This window comes from Colobus angolensis, unplaced genomic scaffold (assembly GCF_000951035.1).
Source record: "Colobus angolensis palliatus isolate OR3802 unplaced genomic scaffold, Cang.pa_1.0 Scaffold374, whole genome shotgun sequence".
In the NCBI taxonomy this organism is placed as follows: domain Eukaryota; kingdom Metazoa; phylum Chordata; class Mammalia; order Primates; family Cercopithecidae; genus Colobus; species Colobus angolensis.
Genome location: NW_012117088.1, coordinates 1,958,719 through 1,983,833, shown reverse-complemented (window position 1 = coordinate 1,983,833; position 25,115 = coordinate 1,958,719). Strand labels below are relative to the sequence as shown.

General features: G+C 38.1%; 1 protein-coding gene across 1 annotated transcript; it reads right to left on the bottom strand.

The window, feature by feature from the left end:
• Window positions 1-285: 285 nt before the first annotated feature.
• Window positions 286-24,899, bottom strand: EDNRB (endothelin receptor type B). The gene is given in 8 exon segments (XM_011953840.1): window positions 286-3,132; window positions 4,661-4,769; window positions 5,323-5,456; window positions 5,851-6,000; window positions 7,789-7,993; window positions 8,129-8,241; window positions 23,379-23,912; window positions 24,690-24,899. Coding segments are annotated over 8 exon segments (1,590 nt in total). The 3' UTR covers window positions 286-2,997.
• Between the last annotated feature and the right edge of the window lie 216 nt (window positions 24,900-25,115).

The following is a 25,115-nucleotide window of genomic DNA, read 5'->3' as shown; positions in this document are numbered from 1 at the left end:
TAAGTAGGGACCTTGCATTTTATGAACTTCATCCCATCTTTCACATAGAAAACACTCCAAAGAAGCCTGTGAAATGCAATGAGCAATCCCTAAACCTCATTTTAACCTTTTGCCTTTGCTAAGGTCCAATAATGATGAAACAATGAAGTGCTCCCAAGGCAGGGAACCAAAGAAAGGAAGACCCAACAGGCCAGTGGAAACTATTACCCAGAAAATCAACCTTGGGAAGTTGAATGTCTGTATATCTGTGTCTTCACAACAATGAAACACACAGTCCAGTCCAGAGACCAGAAATGTGGCATTTTAATTGAATAACTTCATACTTCCTTGATGATTGTATATTTAACATAAATAATGTCCACTTATCACATTTATATTTCCTTTAAACAGTCAATTAGTATTTAACGAATTAGTGCCTGTACAGTGAAAAATAAGCTAGTTGTTAAAAAAACACAACCTAAAGTTTATTGGTTTTGCTTGCATAATAAAAAAATTTGTGACTATAGCCACTGTAAGCAACCGAAAAATCCCCCCAGGTATATAATTTTTTACATTGTTATATTACAGTTTTATAAAGTTAGCTACAGCATACCCATGTTTTGCTATAAACTGTATTCCTTTGGCCATACATAAGCTATCAATACTAAAAGGTGTTTGAACATACATCCACATTAGCAGTGGATAATAAGGGAGAAAATAGGTTAAAATCTTTTATAAATCTTTTGAGCTGTAGCATTCATGTTAACAATAATTTTGTCTGTTGCTGTATTAAAGTCCTTAATACTAGGAAGCATGTTTTGAAGTTAAACAATAGCACCTTTTTCTATCTTGGTTTTGAGTATGTAAAGAAATTATAATTGTTTCTTACTTATCAGTATGTTAAAATTTTGAATCAAACTTTTTTTTTAAAAAGCCGCTGAATACAATTTTATTATAAATAATGCAAGTATGCCTTTTGTGTGCAGTTTCAAAATTTGGTGAGATAATTACAGAACATGATACTGACATGGAGAAGGAAAGGGTATCAGGATATAAAAATTCAGTACATGGTAATAAAAATAATCTAAAATTTAAATAGAAATAAAATATATTAATAAACTGAAAATATTAGTGATTCAAAGTTAATTTAAAATTGCAAGTCTAAAATGTCTTCTATGATAACAGGCCTCTGAAAAAATGATTGGGATGAAATTAAAAAACAAGTTGGTGGGAGATTTATAAATAGAATCCACATGGCATGTGAATTAATTATTATTGCTCTTTCTTTCTGGCCACATTGTTGGGTTTTGGTTTACTGCACCATCACATTCGATATTGACAGAAAACAACATTACTAGCTTATTTCCAACATGTGGCCCAGTTTACTAAAAGAAAAAAAAAAGTAAAAATTTGGGCATATTTTAAGACCGAGTTAAAGCTCTTGGGCCCAATTTATTTCTAAAGTCACTCTGAGAACATTGCACTGTGTTTTGCTGGAACAAAATCAGGACCTTTTGCATTGATGTGACGAGGCAATGACGAACGTTAGTCTAAGAATGGGAATCTGTCCCCATGAGTTTCCTCCCACCCCACCTCATTTCCTCTCTCTTCCGTTTTCTCTTGTACATACTTTCACACACATCTCATCCCAAGCTATTCTAAGGCACTTTGCTTAGAAGATTTAAAAATTAGGCAGGAATGCACAAAGCTAAGAGGTTCTTACAGTCTCAAAAAGCAGTTTTGCCTCTAAATGAAAGAAAAGCACCACGTCAAGCACACTTTCCTATTGGCTATTTACAAAAATAATACAAAAATTAGTAATAAGCTTTACAGGTAGCTGTTAAATGTACTAATCTGTATGATTTTAAAAAATAGTGTTTTAACTACAGCATTATACATATGCTAGAAACCATTTTAACTACAGCATGGGTGAGAGAGGGTGCTACCTGCCCCCTTGTCATGTGGACACCGCACCAGGCAGTTCACAGTCTCTGTTATGAGGTCACTGGCATCTCTCCATCGTAAAGCTTTGAACACAGGGCCCGCCCTCATTTAATCGTCTACATGCAGTGTATGTAGCTAAGTATTTACGGATGACAAAACCAAACAGAGTTTAAGCTACAATGGTGAAAGAAGAAGATTTTAATAATCCTGAAAAATTTGTAGATAGTATTTTCTTCATAGGCTATGTGAATGACAGATTCAAAGAAGTCTTTTGGGGTAGCCTTTCAGACATTCTATTTCTCTTTGTGAGGTTTGATCTTATCTGAATGTAAAGGGTGTAATAATTTTCTTTTTAAAAGTATTATACTTTAGATTTGGCTGACACATGTGCCAGTTTGTTACATGCTGCTTGTTTGTAACATGTTGGTTACATATTGCAGAAGGCTGAGGTTTGGGCTTCTAGTGAAAGGAGTGTAATGATTTTCAAAAACAGCCTTGCTATTTCAGTTACTCCCTCCTGATCATTTAAATGTTTCTAGTGTTCAAAAAATACAACAACTAAACTGCTCTCTCATTTGCATCTAATTACAGTCTGATAATAGTGTGATAATATTAATTAAAAAGTTGTTTTAAAGGATTTTAAAATTTCAAATTGAGTAATTTAAGCTTCATTTAAAAGTTCTGTTTTACAGTGACTTATTCTTCCTTTGTATCAGATTCACATTGATTTAAAAATAAATCTCTTAAATAGAAATTCCGAGTGAGCCCATTTTTAAGCCTAAGGATTGTGTGAATATCCTGGAAGTTATTAAGAGCTATGTTGAAGTGCTAACCGTAAAAAAAAAGTGCTTTCATAATGAGGCTTTCTTAATTCCCACTGATTTTCTTTTCATGCTGTAAACAGCTCATAAAATGTCATATGTAGCTATGAGTGTTAAAATAATTACACTTAATATTTTAATAGTGTGCTGTGTAAATACATAGTTTTTTGTTTTGTTTTGACAAATGTTTCATTTTGTTTTAATGACTTCGGTCCAATATAAAGAAAATGAAATACAGTGAATAGTTCTTCTTTCAAGAGGAGCTGTATTTATTACTGGAACGGAAGTTGTCATATCCGTGATCATTAGCTTTGAACTTTAAGCACGACTGCTTTTCCTCCAAGGACTGTTTTTCTTCAAATGACTGGCACCAGCAGCATAAGCATGACTGTACAAAACAAAGTAACTCATTATATGTTAACATCAGTCATCTTTCTCAACTCTTCCTCCTCTCTAGGGTTCTGACTTTCTTTGCATAATTAGGAGTTCTTGGGCCCTGCCTTTCGGTGCTCTTTTATTTTCCCTCTTAAAAGAATATAATCACAGAATTAGCATATGATAATTTTTAACTAAAACATGCAGAGAAGAAAAAAACTACGTAGTGAAGATTTCTCATAAAGAGAAAGCCACTTTTAATTGATATTTACTTTTGGTTATTTGATAAATATTCTTAATATTTGATGAACATATAATTCAAGACTTTTCCCCAGAAAACAGAAATATGTGCACATACATGAAATAAATAAATTATACACATGTATATGTGCATGTGTTTGAGAATGTGAGTATATTTTAGTGGGACTGTACTATATGTATACTCCATAACCCTGTAGATACTTTCACACACATCTCATCCTAAGTTATTCTAAGCCACTTTGCTGAGGAGATTTAACCTGCTTTTTCTCACTTGACAGTGACATAAATATCTTTTCATGTCAATGAATTTAATACTGCTTTCCTATTTTTTCAGCCATATATTCTCATGTCTCTTTTCAATATTGTTAAACAATAAGGTTATATAGTACAAAAGCATCTCAGTTTTCTTCATCCAATTTTTTTCTTGAAATTTTTTAAATATAAAATTTTGTTCATTCTGTTTGTCTTCTGTTCATTTTACATGTAAAAGAAAATGGCAAGTCCACGATTTTATGTTCTATAAAATGAGGGTGTTGATCCTGACGGAAGTTCTCTTCCAGCTCTAAAATTTGAGTTATGAGTGGGCGAAGAATGATATAGGCTGACTTAGTGTTTACATGGGAGCTACATTCTCAGCTTTCCAGTAATGAAATACCATGGACAAATGGATGATTTTTGTATTAGGGGAGGGGATATTTTATTTCATGTTAGATTGTTGAAGGAGTGAATGAATAGAAGGATGATAAAATGCAAGTAGCTGAAGAAGGAATTATATGTATTTCACATTGAACAGCACATCACTGTTATACAAAAAAGGTAGAAAGAGGTAAAACCTAAACTATTCTTTTGTTTACCTTATTATTCTCATAGTCCATGTGAAAAAGGAACTAATTTAGTTACAATATTAATTGCAGCTGCGAAGTTCAGAATCTACCAAAAACAGGGAACAGTGTCTTTAATTCATGTTTAGCCCTTATTTTATTATGTGATGCCTATCAGACATCAATGCATGTAATTTTTATTACTTTTTGGTCAAGGATTCCATGAGTGTAACTGATTGGCTGAGGCAGTAGGGAGTGGTTGACGAGGATTTATAGGCAAAAATTAATTTTAGTGATCTATAAGCAAAAGTCATATTTAAAAAAAATCATCCATGATGTAATAAAAGGGAAACTATAAAATAATTTACTAAATCTGTCTGGATAGATATATTAATAGTTTTGAAAGCTTATATTTGAGCCATATTACAAAGAGCTTTTTATTTTGGGATAGTCTCTTACCTTAAAGCAGTTTTTGAATCTTTTGCTCACCAAATACAGAGCAATTGGGTTAATGCAGGAATTCAGTGAGGCCATGTTGATGCCAATATAGTCCAATACCAACAGAAAGCTGCAACAAAATTACCCAAAATGTGTCTGAAAAATATGCTGTTCTGAACATGTATTCATTGTAGACTTCTGTGCTTTTGTAAGGAAAAAAATACCAATATACCATCGTTCTAAATTTATCACTCGTTTTTGATAATAGTGATTCTCTGCCTGTCTCTGTCTCTGTCTCCCTCTAACTCTAGCATCTCTACTGACTTTCCTCCATTTCCTCTTCCCAGGCCCAATTCTTCTCTTTTAAAATAAAATCTCATTTGGAAGTACTGAAGCTGGCTGAAAAGAAATAATTTAGAAATCGTGTTGGAAAATTGGACCTGACATTTTCCACCTTGGCACTCACTCATCATCTTGACAACTCTGATTCTCTGTCCCCAGTGTTCTTCATACCTCCCCTTCCCTGTCCCTCTCAACAGGACCTCAGATAAAAATTGGCAACCTCCCTGGCTTCCTAAGGGTTATAAAAATGGTAGTTTCTCTTTCTGCCTATAAAACAGATCGATGGAAACACTTCTGAGTGGCATTTGTTTACAAAACCATTTCTAGTTTGCCTTTCTTACCTCAAAAGTTCACATCTATTGGGATCATTCTGATTATAAAGAGTGAGCTTCAGAATCCTGCTGAGGTGAAGGGGAAGCCAGCAGAGGGCAAAGACAAGGACCAGGCAAAAGACGGTTTTGGCCACTTCCCGTCTCTGAAATAAATCCATAGTTTGACCCTTAAAAGATGGCTCATTATATTTATAGCATTTTCTCTTCTGAAACATTTAATATTGTCTACAAAAATTCAGTGGCATATGTAAAAACTCAGGACACTGAGCTTTATATGGAATAGTTAATGTGAAGTGGAACCGAAGTGACTAGAGATTCATCTTTAAAAAGTTTGGATTCTCCCTAGATCATTTTAGATTATATAGAATATCTCTAAATAAATAATATAAAAATATTCTTTGTCTATTTAAAACTACCAGAAGCAAGAAAAAGGAAATATGCTCTGATATATAATAATGTTAGTTTATCATCATCATCATTTTCATATTCATAATTATAATTTCAATCATGAGTTATCAAATATTTGTATTTTCTTACCTGCTTTAGGTGATCATTTAAAGCAATCTGCATGCCACTTTTCTTTCTCAACATTTCACAGGTCATCAGGGTATAAAAAAATGCAGTGATGGCCAATGGCAAGCAGAAATAGAAACTGAATAGCCACCAATCTTTTGCTGTCTTGTAAAACTAGGGGGATGAGAGAATTTTTATGATTAATACTCCTCTGTAAGAAAATATTATATAACAAATGTTAAACTTTAAAAAAATTCATCAGGGAATGATTATCTTCTAAATTAGATCCAGTTTATATATACCATACACAATCTTTCAAGCCACACTTACTGAACAAAGAAATAGTCATGTTAAATAAAACCCATATTTTCCCAAAAACATTTCAGTTCTCTAAGACAATGTGTTATAAGCATGCACAAAAACTTAAGTAGTTAGGCAAAATTTGAAATATTTTGTAATTCAATGTTTTGTCTTCACATAAGCAAGTTATCCTCAGAGTATTCTTTGTGTGAAATACAACACCTAAATATGTAAAGATAACTTGGTGTTTAGATGAAGTTCTCACTTTTTAGCAAGTTTGTTTAATGGGAAAAACAGATATGGAAAGGTCTAGGTTAACCATTTAGCTCAGTAACATATACATCTAACCGCACAAAAAGATAAAAGCTGCTTTTGACTTATGTCATATCTCTTATTCTTTTTCTTCTCTGTTATCGTTTTCATATTGCTTTAGATATATCTGTGTTGGAGAGGAATTTATGTAACCCAGGCAGCACTTTTTTTTCCTGTATATATACAGTTCATAAAGTTTTATTTAGTCTCTTTATATATACAATAGAAACCAATTATTGGGAGTAGTTAGGCCAGCCCCCTTTGCATTAATGCCTCTTAACTCATTCCGTTTGGAAGAGCCTTTTACACTCAGGATCTGTCTTCTGGAAACCAGCATCATCATTCTTTTTCTATTCCCGAATCAAATGTTCTTTAATAAATGACCAGGATGAAGAGTTTCTTGCAACGGCAGCTTTCTCTTTGGCATCAAAGACAAAGAGAGGGGAGTCTTTCCATTCAGACTCCATCCATATCAGGGTGACTTCTATCTGAATATTTGCTGGACCATCCACTCCTCTGACAACTACTATGCTATCTTGTGCAGATTATGTAGTAGCTGTCGGTCCTGATGGGACTGTAGGATACAGTAAATTCCTCTTCAGAGAACCAATACGTCAGTGTGTTCAGCTTCCCTGTTCTTTGTTCTCCATTTTAAAGTTTAACTTCCTCGTTGTTTACATCTCCTTGCCCCTAGTTTCAGTAAACAACCCCTTCCTAGCCTCTATCACCTGCTCTTTCCTTAGTCATCCTTAGTCACCTGCTCTGTAACCATCCTTCCGCTGAAACTAATCACCCCACCACTCCAGCTTGTACCCCTGCTCTCTTTAAAATAGCCAACTGGAATTGAGTTAGACTGTGCGGTCCAACCCTACCTAAAGGGGAAAGATGCAGCAGTAGGAACTAGCTGTATCAGGGATAACACCCCATCCCACTCCCCTGTCTGGTATGCTCTCGCCATTGCTCCATTGTGAGACGCACCTTTCTATAGAAGTAAATTGCCTTGCTGAGAAACCTTTTGCCTGAATGCTATTTTCACTTTGTGGCACCACGCATTTTACTTCTAACATGGCTTTGGGTAGAAAAGCTATAAATTCACATCAATTCTTTCATGTGAACTTGGTTTATCCATGCCACTGAGAGCAAGGGGATCCTTAGAGAAGTAGTGATCTACCTTCTTGCCTCTTGAGTCATTGGTCACCATAAACCCCACAGTGCTTGGATCTACACTCTTAATTTATGCCAAGGACAGTCATAAATCAACAGTTTCCCAAGGAGTGGGGAACAGGAGAAAAATAGCTAAGTAGTTATAAGGCAAGAGCAGAAAGGAAAATAAAAAAAAGTAAAATTTACCTGCATGAAAGCTGTCTTCTGAACAGGATGAAGCAAGCAGATTCGCAAATAACTTCCTTTGTAGTCCATCGTAATCATATCAAAACCTATGGCTTCAGGGACAGCAAGAACCACAGAGACCACCCAAATCAAAACAATTTCTACTGCTGTCCATTTTGGAACCCCAATTCCTTTAATTCTACTCCAAGAAGCAACAGCTCGATATCTGGAGATAAAAATAGAATTGTATTTTAAGCTGGCATACCTTAGTTTTATTGAATTGCACAGTTTATTTTCTAAGAAACATGCAAAACAATAGTATAGCATTCAGAATATTCTTGGCTTAAATAGAAGCTTCTACCTGTCAATACTCAGAGCACATAGACTCAGCACAGTGATTCCCACGGAGGCTTTCTGTATGAAAGGTACCAGCTTACACATCTCAGCTCCAAATGGCCAGTCCTCTGCCAGCAGCTGCATTGAGGAGACATGAAGCTCTGTTAGGGTGTTTCATAAGATGCTCTCTGAATTGTATCACTTGTGGAGCGTAATTAACATGCAGAGTAGGATAAATTCTGGTTGTCATTCTTTTTCTCATGGACTACTTCTTTGAAAAGCACCATTGTTCGACATATGTATGGGACAGGAAAGTGTGTTGGGATTGATGAAAATGCAGCCAGCTTATAAGAAGTCATCATGCGTGTATAGTAGCTTAGAGTTCAGCTCACCTCATCAGAGCAAACTTGGGCCAATCGCTTAGGTTCCTCCTGAAAATTGAACCTGTATACTGTCATAGAGTCTGAAATGCCCAGGTCATGGCCAAAGCAAAATATAGGTTAATTAAAATTGATTGATAAATAGTCCTTAGCTGAGGAGACCAGACTTCCCTATTGAAGTAGTACTCTATGCAGAACAACATGTGCATTCATGTACTTGTTCTTCACTGCAGTCAGTTTACCTAACTGAACAGTCATTCAGTTGGAGTAGCTATGCAGTTGCTTGAACAGCCCAGGCATATTTCTACTTAGGGCTTTCACTCTAGGTCCTTCCCTATCTTAGAAGGCTCTTTCCCCACAGATTCACCTGGTTAAGCCCCTTATCTCCTTCAGGTCTTGCTCAAATTTCATCTTTTCAACATGACTTACCTTGATCACACTATTAGATACCATAACTGGTCAGGCATCCCTATCTCCCTACTCTCTTTTCCTTTTTATCCATAGTCTATCAATTCCTGTGGCATATCACATTAACTTATTTGTTTGCTTAGTTTTTTTTCTGTCTGGATCCCTGGAGTGTAAGACAGACTATGAGCTCCACAACTGCCTAGACCAGTGCCTAATGCATAGCAGATGTTTAATATTAACAGTGCTTGATTCATAGACTCTAAAATATAACAACGACTGGCTATATAAGGAGCAAGAAGACATAGTTATTGCTATTTTATATATATACACACATACATAGTATGTAATATATATACAGTGTGTATCTATATACACATATATATTTCTCTTTGTCTGAGTGTAAACTACGCAACCATCTATTATTAAACATGGTTATTTTCTTTCTTAGGGCGATGTGGTGTGTCCCACACTGGTAAATGAATCACTTTAGGTAAACATCTGGATCAAATATTCACGTGGTTTTGAAAATAAAGAAAAGTATTTCAAATCCATGGGTCTTAAAAATATTTTGAAAAACAACCTTCCAAAAGTGAAAATTATGCTGAGACACAATGGAGTCTTTCCATCCTTTCACTAGTAGTGAAGACTCTACTGAGTTTGTCAATCTGAGTTGATTGTTCTATAACTAGAATGACGTCAAAGGCTAAAATGTGTGTCTCATAATGAATTTGACTTGGAGATTCAACATAGGACCAATTTCATTTCTACATTAGATATCAAAACTTATACAGACATGTGGGACAAAAGTTGGCAGACTTATCATATATGCTTAATGTAGGATCCTGAAGACGTACAGAGCCAGGCAGGTAACACAGAGAAGTGGAGGGTGCCAGGTCTCAGAAAGTCATTGGTGTCAGGAAGATGATAGGGAGTGGAGTGGGGTCTGGGGTAAACTTTGTCTGAAAGGAGCAGCTGCTAATAGACATCACACACTTTTTTCTAAGGGACCCCAAATAAAAAAATCTCTTGATTTTTCAAAAGAACCCAGATTGGAATTTTTATATGAATCTCACAATTTATTAAAGTTCAATTCATATTTTTTTAAAAAAAAATCTCAGATAACATTGTATTATCAAAATACATCAGTGAGCCATCATAGCCTCTGTCTTGTGACTTCCGGGTTAATCAACTGACTCATTAATTATGCTTGTTCAGTCATTCATTCAATAAATATTTATTGAGCATTCACTATATGCCAGACACCATTCTGAGCACTTATGCTCACATGGAGTTTACAGTCTAGTGAGGGAGGCAGACAAACACATACATACTTAAAATGGTGTTAAACAGAGGCTGTGATCATATTGAGTGAGGGTGGGATTTGAGGTGTTTTCTTTTTTTTTTTCTCTTTTTTTTTTTTTTTTGAGACAGAGTCTCGCTCTGTCACTCAGGCTGGAGTGCAGTGGCTGGATCTCAGCTCACTGCAAGCTCCACCTCCTGGGTTTACACCATTCTCCTGTCTCAGTCTCCTGAGTAGCTGGGACTACAGGCACCCGCCTCCATGCCCGGCTAGTTTTTTGTATTTTTTTTTAGTAGAGACGGGGTTCCCCATGTTGGCCAGGATGGTCTCGATCTCCTGACCTCGAGATCTGCCCGTCTCGGCCTCCCAAACTGCTGGGATTATAGGCTTGAGCCACTGCGCCCAGCTAAGGTGTTTTCTTGATAAGCTTCTCAGTAAGGTCACCCTGAAGAGACAACATTTGGAGAGGGACTTCACTGAAATAAGACAGTAAGCCATGAGAAGAGCATGTACAAATGCCCTGAGGTCAAAACAAGCCTGGTGAAACGGAGGTACAGCAATGAGGCTACTAGCTACTAGAGCTGGAGAAGAGTGACCCAGACCAAATGCATGGAAAATGAAGTTGTAGAGGGAACAATTTAAATGCTTTTTTGAGAGAATTCATTGCAAGGTTTGCAGAAGGGAAATGGTATGATCTAACATATTTTTCAAGAGATCACTGTTGCTGCCCAGTGTAGAATAGAATGTAGGGCCAAGAAAGGAAGCACTGATGAGAACTAGTGGTGAGCTGGACCCTGCGTGCCCCGAGGCTGAGGAGAGTGGGTTATAGCCTGTATTCATTTTAAGGGTAGAGCTAGCTAGCAGGACTTGCTGATGGGTTGGACACTTGATGTGAGGAGTCAGGACACTCACAGAGGTTTATCACGTGCATGGTGAAGTCATTTACTGAAATGGGGGAGACTCGGTGCACCACAGGTCTGAACCAGCTTTGAACTCATGTAGCTTTAAAAGAACTGCCAATTATCCTTAGAAATAAGAATAAAAATTATCCAACTGGTTACAAGGATTGTGCCAGAACCAGCCAGGTATAACTTATTCAGACAATATTCTACTATTGATTACTTCTCCCTTCAAAACATGAAGCCTGATTTCCCTGCCTTTGAATGTGGATTGGACTTAGTGATTTGCTTTTAATGCATACAATGTGACAAAAGTGATGATGTGTGATGTCTGAGACTAGCTCCTAAAGAACTGGCTTTCTCTCTCTTGGGTCACTTATTCTGGGGGAGGCCAGCTGCCATGTCATGAGGACACTCAAGCACCTCTGTGGAGAAGCCAAATGACAAAGAACTGAGGCCTCTTGAAAACATGAAGCACTAATTTGCCAGGTCTGTGAATAAGATGATCCTCCAGCTTTAGTCAAACTTGGACGACTGCAGTCCCAGCCAGGATTTTGAGTGTACCTTCTTGAGAGACCCTGAGCCAGGGCCACCCAGCTAAGACACTCCTTAATTGCCAAACCAAAGACACAATGTGATTTAAAAAGACATTTCTCAAAAGAAGACATTCATACAGCCAACAGACACATGAAAAAATGCTCATCATCACTCGCCATCAGAGAAATGCAAATCAAAACCACAATGAGATACCATCTCACACCTGTTAGAATGGCCATCATTAAAAAATCAGGAAACAACAGGTGTTGGAGAGGATGTGGAGAAATAGGAACACTTTTACACTGTTGGTGGGATTGTAAACTAGTTCAACCATTATGGAAAACAGTATGGCGATTCCTCAAGGATCTAGAACTAGATGTACCATATGATCCAGCCATCCCACTACTGGGTATATACCCAAAGGATTATAAATTATTCTACTACAAAGACACATGCACACGTATGTTTATTGCGGCACTATTCACAATAGCAAAGACTTGGAATCAACCCAAATGTCCATCTGTGAATATTTACTGTTTTAAGCCACTAAATTGTAGGGTAATTTGTTACTCTTCATTGGGAAACCAATATGCTTGCAATTGGTTGCTCACTTAAGTGAGTAATAGATCCATATTTGAACACAGATGGTCTAGAGCTTGTGCTTACAACCACTATAATACCTGCCCGACAGTGTTTTGAAGGAGGTGATTGTACAAAAAAAGTTTAGAATTAAATCAAATATTATTTTTTAAACCTATAGCTATGTGTCAAATCATGGTATAATATCTAGATGCAGAGCAAAATCTTCTGCTCACCTAGTGCGATGGTTAACTTTATGTGTTAACTTGACCAGCCACAGGTTGCTCGATTAAACATTATTTATTTCTGGGTGTGTCTGTGAGGATGTGTCTGGAAGAAATTAGTATATGAAATTGTGGACTCAGTACAGCAGATTGCCTTACCCTAGGTGTGTGGGCATTATCCAATCTGCTGAGGGTCTGAATAGAACAAAAGGCAGAGGCAGAAGAAATTTGCCCCTTTTTCTTCCTGCCTATCTGGAATGTCTCATTTCATCTCCTCTGGCCCTCAGACTGGTTTCTCAGGCCTTTGGACTTGGATTGAATTACACCGCTGGCTTTCCTACATTTGCAGCTTGCAGATGGCCGATTATGGGACTTCTCAGCCTCTATAATCTCATAAACTGATTCCCCATTATCTATTTATCCATCTGTCTGATTACTTACCTACCTATCTACCTATCCCTCCATCTATCTATCCCACTGGTTCTGTTTCTCTGGAGAACCCTGACTAATGCCCCTAGTTATTTTATTCAAATAATGTCCAAACATTTGGATATTTTAAAATATTTTATTCTGTCCTAAATTATTTCCAAATATGGTAATATTGTTATCCTGTAGGTACCGCTATCAGAAGAATCAAGATGAATGAGCGTCCAGACCACTGAAGGAAAAGAAGTCTGGCTGATGAAAATGAGCTCTGCGCTGAATCCAGGCCATGTTTTGAGGTTTCCATTGTTTTTGGCTCAGCCTAGAAATTGGATTATTGCTCTTCATACCACTGGAGGCCTGCAGCCCAACCTCTGACCCAAGCTATCACAGAAAACAGGGAAACACAAACTGAAAATTGTAACAATGCTCTTCAAGCTCAACAGACAGATAGTCAGAAATGTAATCACCACGGAGAGATTACAGTTTTCTAGTCTACACTTTTGAAGGGAAAGAGACTGCAAAAAAAAAAAAAAAAGAGAGAGAGAGAGAGAGAGCATTAACCTTTATCAGCTTGCATTTCATGCTTTCAATTCAGAACTGGATGCTATTGGTTCTGGAAGGCCACAGAAGATGTGGGAAGAGCATCACTGTTGCTTCCATGATTTTGTAGTGAGAAGAATGGCTTTGGCAAGACTCTAAATGCTCTTCATCTAAAAAGCTTACCCTCTGCCTCACTGATCAGAAGGCTTTGTGGAGACCCAGCAAAGCCTGATACTCTGTGACAGAAACCATGCCCAGTATTGATGTTCATCTCTGTCATCTTAATGGCCTCTAGCAAGAAAGTCTTTAGGCAAGCTATTGCTTGAAACTTATCTAAAATATAAAGGTATCCACTTGTTTAATGCAAAAAACATCCCAGGTGGGGAAAAACTATGAAGCTTTGCCAAAAAAAGAAAAGTTCACTCTCAACCAAGATGACATCTTTACAATTTGGTGAGAGATTGTTCTTAGATATGGGCATGATTCTTAGATATTCATTTCTTCATCATTCTTTGGGAAAAATAACAACATCTAACATCTATAATCTGAAGTCTAACGATACAGCTTTCGCCACTGAAAAGGAAATGGATTCACTTTATTGCAAGAGGAAGCAACTCTAACTTTAAACCCAGCAATAACACATTCCTTATTCCCTATTTTTAGTTTTTTCTTTGGACTTTACCCCATTAAATTAGAAAACTTAAGGGCAAGGTCTGAACAGTGAAGACAATTCAAACATGTAATCAAAAGGCGTCTCTCTGATCGCAAAAAGGGTGTTTAGAGTTCAATATTGACACTATATCCCTTTTACATAAATTAAAATTTTAAATCCTGTTTAAAATTAAGTTGAATGTATGTTGCCTAACATTTATCAAATATGAACCAGTTGGCAAATACTCACATAACTGGCACTGCTTTTCATATCTTGATGTCTCATCTAACTGAATAGCTGTTGTTAGTGTTTAGTCCTGCTGGCAATGTGGTGTCCATTTGACAAAATGATAGCCTATGTTTGTGCTGACCCATTTTACCCTAAGGCTTATATTGCTTCTCTAGAACATTTATTTTGGATGATAAACAGAAATAAATAAACATTAGATTGAGAAAAGAGGTGACTATACTGGCTAAAAGATTTCTACTCAAGAAAGACCATAATTTTATAACTTTACATAGGAACAACTGCTTGAGAAAGAAACAAGGCAAGAGAATCCAAATAAATTTTTCTATTACATTATAAAGTCATTTTTATATTATAGTTTAAAAAATTTCTAAAAGGATATATAGCATGAATAGGAAATAAATACTCTTTATTTATTTGAGGATTTTGTGAAGTGGATCCTAAAAAATCTCTCCAACTGGGGGATTTACATTTTTCATTTCTCTTTTTAATTAAAAATCACATACTTCAGATAATAAATGAAGAAAAAAAAATCCTGTTAACACATACCCCTATTAATGCCAAGAGGAGTCAAGCCCCATAAAGTCAAGAAATGTCAAAGTTAACCGTCTTGCACAAGCAAATGTTCACTCGCCTTATTAAACATACATAGCATTTTCTTTTTCTATTTTATTAAATTACAAGTATACACTGAGCTTTAACTGTTTATTTGTTTCAGAGTATTCTAAAACATTTATAATGCCTAGCACAGTGCTTGGCACATAGTGGTCACTCATTCAATGCTTGTTAAGTAACGATCAACGGATGAGTGAATGAATGAAGTTGATCATAAGGCAGAAATCATCTATGACAAAACATTTGCCATGCGTCTTTCAGTTCTCATATTCTACATATATTCTTTAGAGAATTGACATGACTGTATATTTACTATTTATATTTTCTAGTCCTGATGATCAGGTCTTCTTGGCACATAGAGTCAGAAACTCTAGAATTGAGGCTTGAGGGTGGGCTGTACTCTCGTTGGAGCTCCGCTCTTCCATGCAGGCCGGAAAAGGTAACAACAAAAATTCCTCTCCCACCCTCTCTCTCCTACTCAAAACTTGTCAAGGCAGTGACTGATATAAAACAGAACCTACTGTTTCTCACTATGTAATGGGAGTCTATGAAGAGCTTTAGTTGTGGAGGGGATTGTAAGTTTCGTGGAAGTAGATGCAGTAAACATACGGACATTGTAAGAGATGATTGTTTTAGAGGATGAGTGAGTGGTGTAATTAAGAGGACAACCAAGGTTACTTTGCCAGACTGCAGTCTATTCCATCCTGTGATAAATTGTGAACGTTTCTTTAAACGACTGGCATTATATAAATGTTTTCACAGTAAGAGTCAAAAAAGGAAAATAATGGAATGGCTGCATTTGACAACTTTAGGAAAGGGTGTGTTCTGTTTTTATCTCTGTTTCCTGTAGTAGTTAAGAGTTTTTTCTGTGTTTGAACTAGAGTTTTAATGAGATAGGGCACCTTCATTCAAGGACTTGCATGCCAGAACTCTTTCTGTATTGGTACATAGAGAAATAGTTCAAAGTAAACTTTGAATTTGGAGTCAATATGCTGATCAAGTGCATGGAATTTTTTTTTTCTTGACATAGAGTGCACCTGTGCCCTGAAGGACAAATAAAAATTACAAGTTCTACCCTGCATCCATCAAAATGTACTTAATCACCTAAAGATTAGGCTATGTGAGTTAGAAATATGTGGGTCAGAAATAATGTTAGCTTATCCTCCAGGGGTGCCATCTCAATAGATTACAATATGAACAGTGCCCCCTAGAGTTGTGCAAGGCAACAGTTCTGTCCATGGGAATCTATTTCACACACATCCACAAAACAGAGGCCTTTTCAAAGCTCTGGAAAGATTCCTATGACTTGCTGAAATAGAACAATGGCTTATGAAAATAAATTAAAGTTCTTGAAACAAAATCTCCAAGAGAAACAAAGACATAGAAAACAATTTTAAAAAATATTTCTTAAGAGAAATTGAAGTTTATCTCAAATATATTTTCCTACCAGAAATTTATTTCTAAGTCTGTAACAGGCCAGGAAAGAAATTGATTGTACTCTTTTATTATCTAAATTTAAAAATATATCCAAAGTTTGAGCTTTAAAACTTTCACCGACATATTACATATTTTGAAAAGATCCAACTAAGAGAAATAACAAACCCCACTCACAAACCTGGTCTATTATTAGTTCACTTATCACTGATGACATCTGAAGAAACTGAAGAATGAGAACCTGAACGCCTCCTGGCTCAGAACGAGACTTGCAAACTACATGAATTCAACAAACCCTATTAAGTAACTTCATGCCATACCTAAGCCTAATTCTATCTGTGGAATATCTTATGGGAGACTAATAAGCTATGATCAGAAAATGTCTGATTACTGTGGAGTCTGAAAGCCCATTAAAATTGTCTGAAAACACTGAGCGAGTGGGAAGAAGACAGCGTACAGTGTAAACATCCTGAGGATAGTTTTCCTCCTTTCTGGAAACTACAATGAAACTGAAGAAGAGAGAAGTAGAGAAAAGACACAGGTCAGCAGGCATGAGTGCAGTTTTGAGCCTCAAAAGTGGAGACTTGCTTGAGAAATACTTCAGTCAATTTTGTTAATAAATTTCTGATTCAAGAATGATCCTCTTCTATCTTCTCCCTTCACCCTTTCTCCTCTCTCTCTCCCTCTCTCCCATCCACCACCATATTTTGGCCGTTTTCTTGTTCCTTTACATTTTCACCAGAGGCCTTATAGGGAACGATAAATAACTCTAAAATAAAAGCATTGGAAATAATAAAAAGTCTAAAATTAGAGAAGTTGTATACCCACACGCCACATCCAGCTATCTCCAAACATAACCAACCTCTTTTTAACTGTGCAAAGTTCTGAAAGAGAATGTTTCACATCATAAATTACATCTTGAATCTTATTTCAGCTCAGGCTTTATCTGTCAACACCCTTTAAAGAACTTAATCATTTATTAGCATTTGGCATGTTCCTCTAAAAATAATCAACTATAGCATATTAGCTACACAGAGATACCCTTATATGGTTTTCTTTGTGAATTGAAGAACATGGCTCCCTGGCCTGGAGACAGCAGGGTCTTGGCTACGTTAGCCTTTTGTACAACTATGGAAATACTTCAATGTTGAAAGACTCATTTTAGATGACCAAAAGAGAAATGTAAATCTTTTGATAGATAAGCCTTACCATACTGAAAGAAAACCTTACCTTGACATTCATAGAAGCTTGGATTTATGGAGTGACCAAGTGGCAGATCAAAGGCAAACACAAGAAATATCATAGAGTTGAACCTAGGGAAACTTTCACTGCCCAAGGCCAAGTGCTTACTGACCATTTTGTCACAGAAATCTGTGACCAACATGTGAAACAGTGAACTGGGAATATGAAGTCTTGAGTTTCTAGTTTATTTGAATTCTGCTATCAGCCTGTTATCTGACTATGACCAATACTTCAATACAGAAGGAATCAAGCTTTCTTTTTTTTTTTTTTTTCATTTGGACATTGCTAAAAATATGAGTGGAAAAAGCCCACTGCTCTTATGTTTTATGTGTAACATCATTTGTCCGTAAGCATTTGTATAGTATTGACAGTTGCAGCCACTATGCTAGATGGGTGTCAGGGTATTTGTTGTATTTGTTAACTGATTCCAGGTCATTCAAGCTAAAAGCCTGACTCTTTATTAACAAGTTTTAAAAGTTAATACTTTAAATGTGCTTAGTTGTTGCTCCTTAAAAATTATTTTGCTTTGCATAAATAAATCTCAAAGGTATACAGTTTCCACTTTTGGTTCAGAATGCTTATGCGGTAAAATATCTTTAAATATGACTAAAATATTTCAGTTACTTGACTGGAAATGAGAACATTGTTATTAAATTGGGAGAAATTAGACTCCTCTCCCAATGACACCCTTACTTCTTGTGTTGCTATATATGCATATGCTTCAGTTTACTGATTGGAAAATTATAACTTCAAAAGTTGGTGGTGTTCCATCAACTTTTACTTTTAACTACAAAACTAGTTAATTATACATAAACTTGTTAAGTACCAGAAGTAGTCTAAGAAAGGATAGTGCAAAAGGTAAATTTGTTAAGAAAGATAACCCTGAGTGGGTCACAAGCAGAAAATGTCTATTACCTGCCAAGGTCACTTCACTCGAAACTCATTTGTGGGTTCAGTGAAGCAATTCTGCATTTTGACATACCAGCATTTTAATGTTATATGTACCCACCCTTAACTAGTTAAACGTTAAAGATCAGCAGTTTTGCCTTCCAGAACTATGAATGCAGCCTCTTTGCCTCTAATAGTAGCCTACAGTGCTAAACTGTAAAACCATCTAGAAGCACTCCAGTGAGTCACCAGCCTAATTTTTAGCTCTCCATCACCACTGGGCCCCTGATTACCTTTGGATCCTTACCAAACTCGTTAACGTGGATATTGGTATTCGTCTTACCAGTTTGCACGCAGGTTTGTTTTTAAATGTAATTTCTTTACACATAAAGGAAGCTATATTTGAGAGCTAACTTCATTAACTCAGTTATCCATGTAAATATAACACAAAGCGAGTTAATAAAATTCAGAAGTAATTTAAGAACTCATTATTTGCTCAAGAATTTTTAACTTCTCCCTAACCTACAACCAAGTTTTGTTAAATATCATTCCCAAATCAACTAACCAACCAAACAACAACATAAACACATTGATAGCATCCACAAGTACACCCGGCTGTCTTGCCTTTTATCCAGCTTTGATATCTATGCTTCTGCAACTTAGTAGTGGAGTGCCAGGCTCTCATATGAATGATTCTAGATTACCCCATTTATTTTAGGATATATAGGAAGGGCACCATAAGTAGCTTGTGAATAAGGAGAAATTCATCCTAACATCAAGCACTGGCTTTTGGTTCTGGTGAATATGTAGATGATGTAAATATTAAGCATGATGGTCCATATACATATTACAGATAAACATTAATATGCATTTATATCCATGTTGAGATATTATGTAAAATAGGGATTGAAACCAAGAGTACAAGAATAACTTTCTAGCACAATATGGCAATATCTTTCAAAATTTTGACTTAATACACACATTTCGACTTACTAATTTTAGTTATAAAAATTTACCCTTTAGATGTAGTCACACATGTGTGCAAAGTCACATGTACAAACATGTTGTTTGTAGTCATGTTTGTCACAACAAAAGCTGGAAAACAAAGAATACTCAAAACGCACATACACACACATACACACATTTTAATAACATTTATCATTTGCTTGCTATGTGCCGTGCCCTGTGCCAAGTGATAGTCATCTTTTTACTTATATATCTATATATTCTTATAAAACTTAACATTTTAATGTATGTACATGTATACATGCATATATATTTAAATAAATATCTCCTTTGGATGCTTGAAGTTTTCATTTTTCATCTGGTTGGTGTTGTGTAACGTAGGCATAGCCCCAGTGTGTGCCTATGAGAAAGGTAAGCAAGGCTTATTATTTTCTGCATTTTTACATGAGTTTGAAGTGCTTCAGCAGCCTCAACTTGCTAAGTGTCCTCAGACACTTCCCTAGCCTTCAACACAGGATTTCCCCCACAACACAGGAGACCTGTGAGAGTGGTATGATTCTACTTAAAAGTTTCCAGGGACCCAGCTCCTTGAGGCAGTCCAGGCAGATCAGACATGTTTCCCAATGCTTTTCAGCTTTCGCTGCAGCAACTCCAGATAAAGTCCCACCAGTTTCACAGCCTGAAGACTGTAGCTTCCAATAAGTTATGACATTTTGTGATTTGCCAACTTTACTGAACTCTGTATTTACTAAACTCCAGATTAATGGAACAGATTCACATTGACATTTCTTGGCCTCTGGGCCCTTAGTATGCCAACAGGAGGGTTGGAGAGTTTCATAAACCTGCAGAAATTGTGTATATTGAATTCTCAAAGAGAATTATAAAACCCCACCAAGAAAAATTAGAAATCACTGGTTTCGATTCAAGCCTCTCATATTAGGATATATTAAATATAGCCTTCATAACTCATTTAAATTACTTTTTTCTGAATGATCATACCTGACTACTCTGAAATTCTAAATGCATTTTAAAAAAACCATGTTGCCACAATTATTTAGGAAAATAAATGTCTTTTAACTAGTTCTGGATTATATATTTTGGTAAATTAAGCCATTAGAATAACTTCCACTGATATTACGCACTACAGACCAGGTGAAGGGGGTTTCAAGAGACAGAAATCCTGATTCAAATTAATTTCTGAAAATGTTTACTAAGTATTCTACTGTGGGGTAGCATATTATTTGCCACATTTGCACCAAATGTTCTCAAATCAGATCCTAAAACAATACTCAAGGTTGGAGACGACAGTGCAGTGCCGGAGCATGCTTCGTGCAGTGGGATGGGGTGGACCGCAGGGTCTTGGGCTGGATGGTCTGGATTCAAGGCCCAGTTTCATCACTTTGTAGTCGTATGACATTAGGCAAGTTACTTCTTCACCTCTCTGACAAGTACTTTCCCTAGATCTAAAGCAGGAATGATAACAATACCTCCTCTACAGGGTTGTTGTAGTGATTTAATGAAATAAACCAAGTGCCTAGTGCATCATAACTGGTAGCCATTATTATGATATTGTGTCTCATGCTAAACCTAAGGCCACAAGGTAGGATTGAATAATGACGACCTTAGTGATGGGACATAATGTGATGAATGTGTTCATGACCAATACAGGTTACTGGATGGACAGATTGGTAATGACTCATTAGCTTATTTCAGAAGTAAAAACACAGTCATGTTAAGACTGGATGGCTTCAGGGAAAAGGATGTAACTTCCTAGGGAAATAATAAGGAAGTTTGAAATGAAAAGGAAACTGTGTGACCTCTTGGGGAGTCAGAAATTCTCTAGTTTATCACAAATACTCATTTAACCAGACAGAGGAAATAAGATGGTTCTGGAAGAGCTGATTTCTATCTGTCCTGGAGGCAATACATCAAAACTAAAAAAATGTTCTTAATCCCACCTTTTGCACAGCACTTCAGCTACTGTCTGATTTAGAAAGGTTTCTAACTGGGCTAGACATGTGGGGTTTCCTGACCCCACAAACAGAACTTTCATAAAATCCTGTGCCAACCCAGCAAAACTAGATTGTAATCTCCCTTTGGGAAGAGATCTTGTTAGATTTATTTTAAATTTATCACAACACCTTGTACTGAAAAAATTCTCAATTCAGTTTTGATGAATTGAATTGAAATTCCTTTGCCAAATTAGAATGGGAAGATTTAGTTTGTGGAACGTCTTAAGAAGTAAGAGTCGCTTCGGACCCTCATGGAGTTGTGACTGCATTTAGAGATTTCATTTCAGCTCATACCAAGTAAATCCTCACAGTTTATCAGAATCAATTGCCACACAGGATTTTAGGATTTCTTCAATTGATTCCCCCATTTCTGGGAGTGACTCCCTTTAGAGAAAACTATATCCTAATCCACTCTCACCGCTAAGCCTCAGAAATGTTTGGAATTCCCCTTAAAATATAACTATTGGGTTAGGATTTTTAGATTCATGAATGGAAATTTACAGGCATGCCTTATGGGAACTACTCTTGCCAATAGGTCAAAGCATCCCCTACAACATTTCCCAACTTTACATGCCATTTTTTTACCCTTGTACTGAAGTACTGAAGTCAGGGCTAGCTATAGGTAAATCTGCAAAGTACAATTCCATTTCCTTACATTGTGATTGTGTTTTGATGTGCAACTTTCTATTGCTGCTGCTGATGCTGCTGGGAAAGTTTTAAATATTTTCATATGTCTTGAAATTTTACAACTGTTTTACTTAGGCTGCTTTTTTTTTTTCTTTTTAACACCATAAAACTTGAGTAGGCGGGCACTAGCAGCCTTATTGTGGAATTGAGGAAACTGAGGTCTGGAGTTCCAAAGCAACCTGGACAACCTGGCTCTTTGTGTGTTTCTGCTGACGCCCATGGTAATCACACAATAATGTTCACTACTGAAACCCTTACAGATTTTGAGTGCTCCTTGGTCTTGTCTATGAAATAATTGATGGGGTGCCGTCATATGGCTTGCACTTTGGAACCTGACAGATTTGGGTCTGATCCCCAGTTCCACCTCTCACTCATTTCCTTTGAGCATCCTACTAGTCAGCTGTAAACTAAATGTAATATCTACTTATTGGCTGCTGGAAGGAATAACAGAAGTAACACATCTCACCCAGTCCTTGGTCCACTGTAGATATCTAATGCAGAGTAGCTACAGTCCCTCACAGCAGGTGAACTGTGTTTTTCCTACTCACCAGTCTGAATCTCTTTCTTCCAGGCCATTTATCTCCTAAAAACCTACTTTGTATCTGCTACTTCCACAGTCTTCCAAGACAGTGCTTCCCAAAGTTAGTGGGCATATGAATCACCTGAAGATCTTAAGATGCAGATTCTAACTTAGTAAGTCTGGGCTGGCCTTGCATTCCTAACAAACTCTCAGGTAATGTTAATGCTCACTGTCCATGGACCACACACTTTTGACTAGAGGATGTATCCCATTAGGTGCACTTAAGGACTAGATCCTTCAGAACTAGTGGTTCGCAAACTTTAGATTTCATCATGATTACATAAAGGGCTTGTTAAAATACAAATTACTGTGCTCCACTCCAGAGTTTCTGATTCAGTAGGTCTGGGGTGGGGCCAGAAAAATCTCCATGTGTACCAAGTTCCCAAAGTGATACTAACGTTGCTAGACTGGGGACTACACTTGTCCTAAGCTTAGCAGAGGGCTGCTGGAGACCTGAATGGAATTTTATGCCAGTGGTTACCGACTTTTATGAGTGGACATAACCAAATGGAATTTGCTTCCAAATATCACTGACTTTTAGGAGGGACAGAGCCTTAAGAGAGAGCTAAAGGGAAGCTCCTTCTACAAGCTTTCTCATCTGCCTTCTCCAGCCAGGCCCCCTTCCTCAAGCCCACCATGATTTCAGCAGGCGCCCTTTACCTTGTAGACATTGATAGGGATGTCAATGACGATGTGCAGCAGGTCTCCCAGAGCCAAGCTGGCGATCAAGATATTGGGACCGTTTCGCATGCACTTGTTCTTGTAGATAATTCTCAGAAGTGTGGAGTTCCCGATGATCCCTAGCACGAACACAAGGCAGGACACAACCGTGTTGATATATTTGAAAGTCTCCTTGATCTCGATGGGTCCCTGGCACGGGGGAGGGGAGATGGTGCGTGGCGGAGATCCCGCCGTCCTCTCTCCTTTAGGCACCTCCGCAGGTGCCAACGACCGCGCCAGACTGGCGTTGGAACCCTTGGGCCATAAGGTCTTAGTGGGTGGCGTCATTATCTCTGCGGTTTGCAAAAGCGGAGTGGCCCTGGCAGGCGGGAAGCCTCTCTCCTCTCCCCAGATCCGCGACAGGCCGCAGGCGAGAACCAGCGCAACCAGGGCGCGTCCGCACAGACTTGGCGGCGGCTGCATGCTGCTGCCTGCTCCAGTGGGTGTCCGGTGGCCGCTCCGCAGTTTCAGAGCCTGGAGACAAGCAGGGGAAGGAAGACAGGACACTTGGGTCAGTTGCCAGAGCCACGTCTCTGCAAACCCTAGTACCGCCCGCAGCCTCTCCGCCGGTATTCACGCGCAAAAGTAATTCAAGTTTGCGCGCCGCGCCAGTGGGGAACTTGGCCCTCGTGACTCGCCAGCGCAGGTCGAAACTCCTTCCCAATGCCCTCTCCGCTGTTTTTCTTCCCCCGCGTGGCCGGAGGGGGTAAATAACATGCAGCGGGGCGGGGCGTTCTGGAAGGGGTGTGCCGGGGAGGGAGTGATGGGGATCCAAGGCAAAGCCCCGAACTCTTTCATGTGCGGTGAGGAATACGTACACGTCTTAGTTAAGCGTGCGTGGGAACCGCGGAATTAAGGCACCTAGAGGCCAAGGGCTTGTGTCAACCTCTGCATTTTGCCCCGCAGGGGAACCTCTATACCCCGCGATTGAACTCGAAAGACTCCTCCCGGCGGATGAAAGCCGCTACTCCCTGCTGGCTGAGCTACAGCTCCCCCAGCGCGCCCAGGAGTGCGCCGGCGGTTCGGAAACTCGCAGAGACTTCTCAAGTCAGCAGGAACTTGGAAACCGCTGTTCCCTCCAAGTGGCTTCAAACACTCACGCTCCTTCCTTTACCCATCCTTATTTTAATTTGCCCTCTCTATAGGCTTTATTTTTATTTTTTTAAAACCCCAAACTAGTAAGCCAAACCGAAGCCCCAGGATAAGGTTCAATCAATGATTTTTAATTCAGCACCAAGCCCGAATGTTTACCTCTCGGATCTGACAAACCAGATGCAGAGCGAAGAACCCAGACCACCTTCCCGGGACGCGGAACCCAGCTGGGTTCCAGCCTGCTCTGGGAGAGGAGCACGCCTCCCTTGAGCTGCAGGCGGGTCTGGCTCTGACGAAACACTGAGAGAATGCCAGACAGTGTAGCCTCTGGGGTCTCTGCTGCCATCAGAGACAAGTACTTTTATTCATTCATCCCTTCCCCATCAATCACCGCCAGACTCCTCCCGCGCCTTCCGACCCCGCTGCAACCTTTCCCCTTGGGCTATGCCTGGACAGCATCAGTAGTAGCTGCCCGAGGGAGGGGGCAGTCCTCCTCCAGGGACGGGTCTCAAAAGGCTGTTTATTTGTTAGAGTTCTACGTTTTTCAAATGAACCCAAATCAAGGGCAAGTCATCACGCACCATG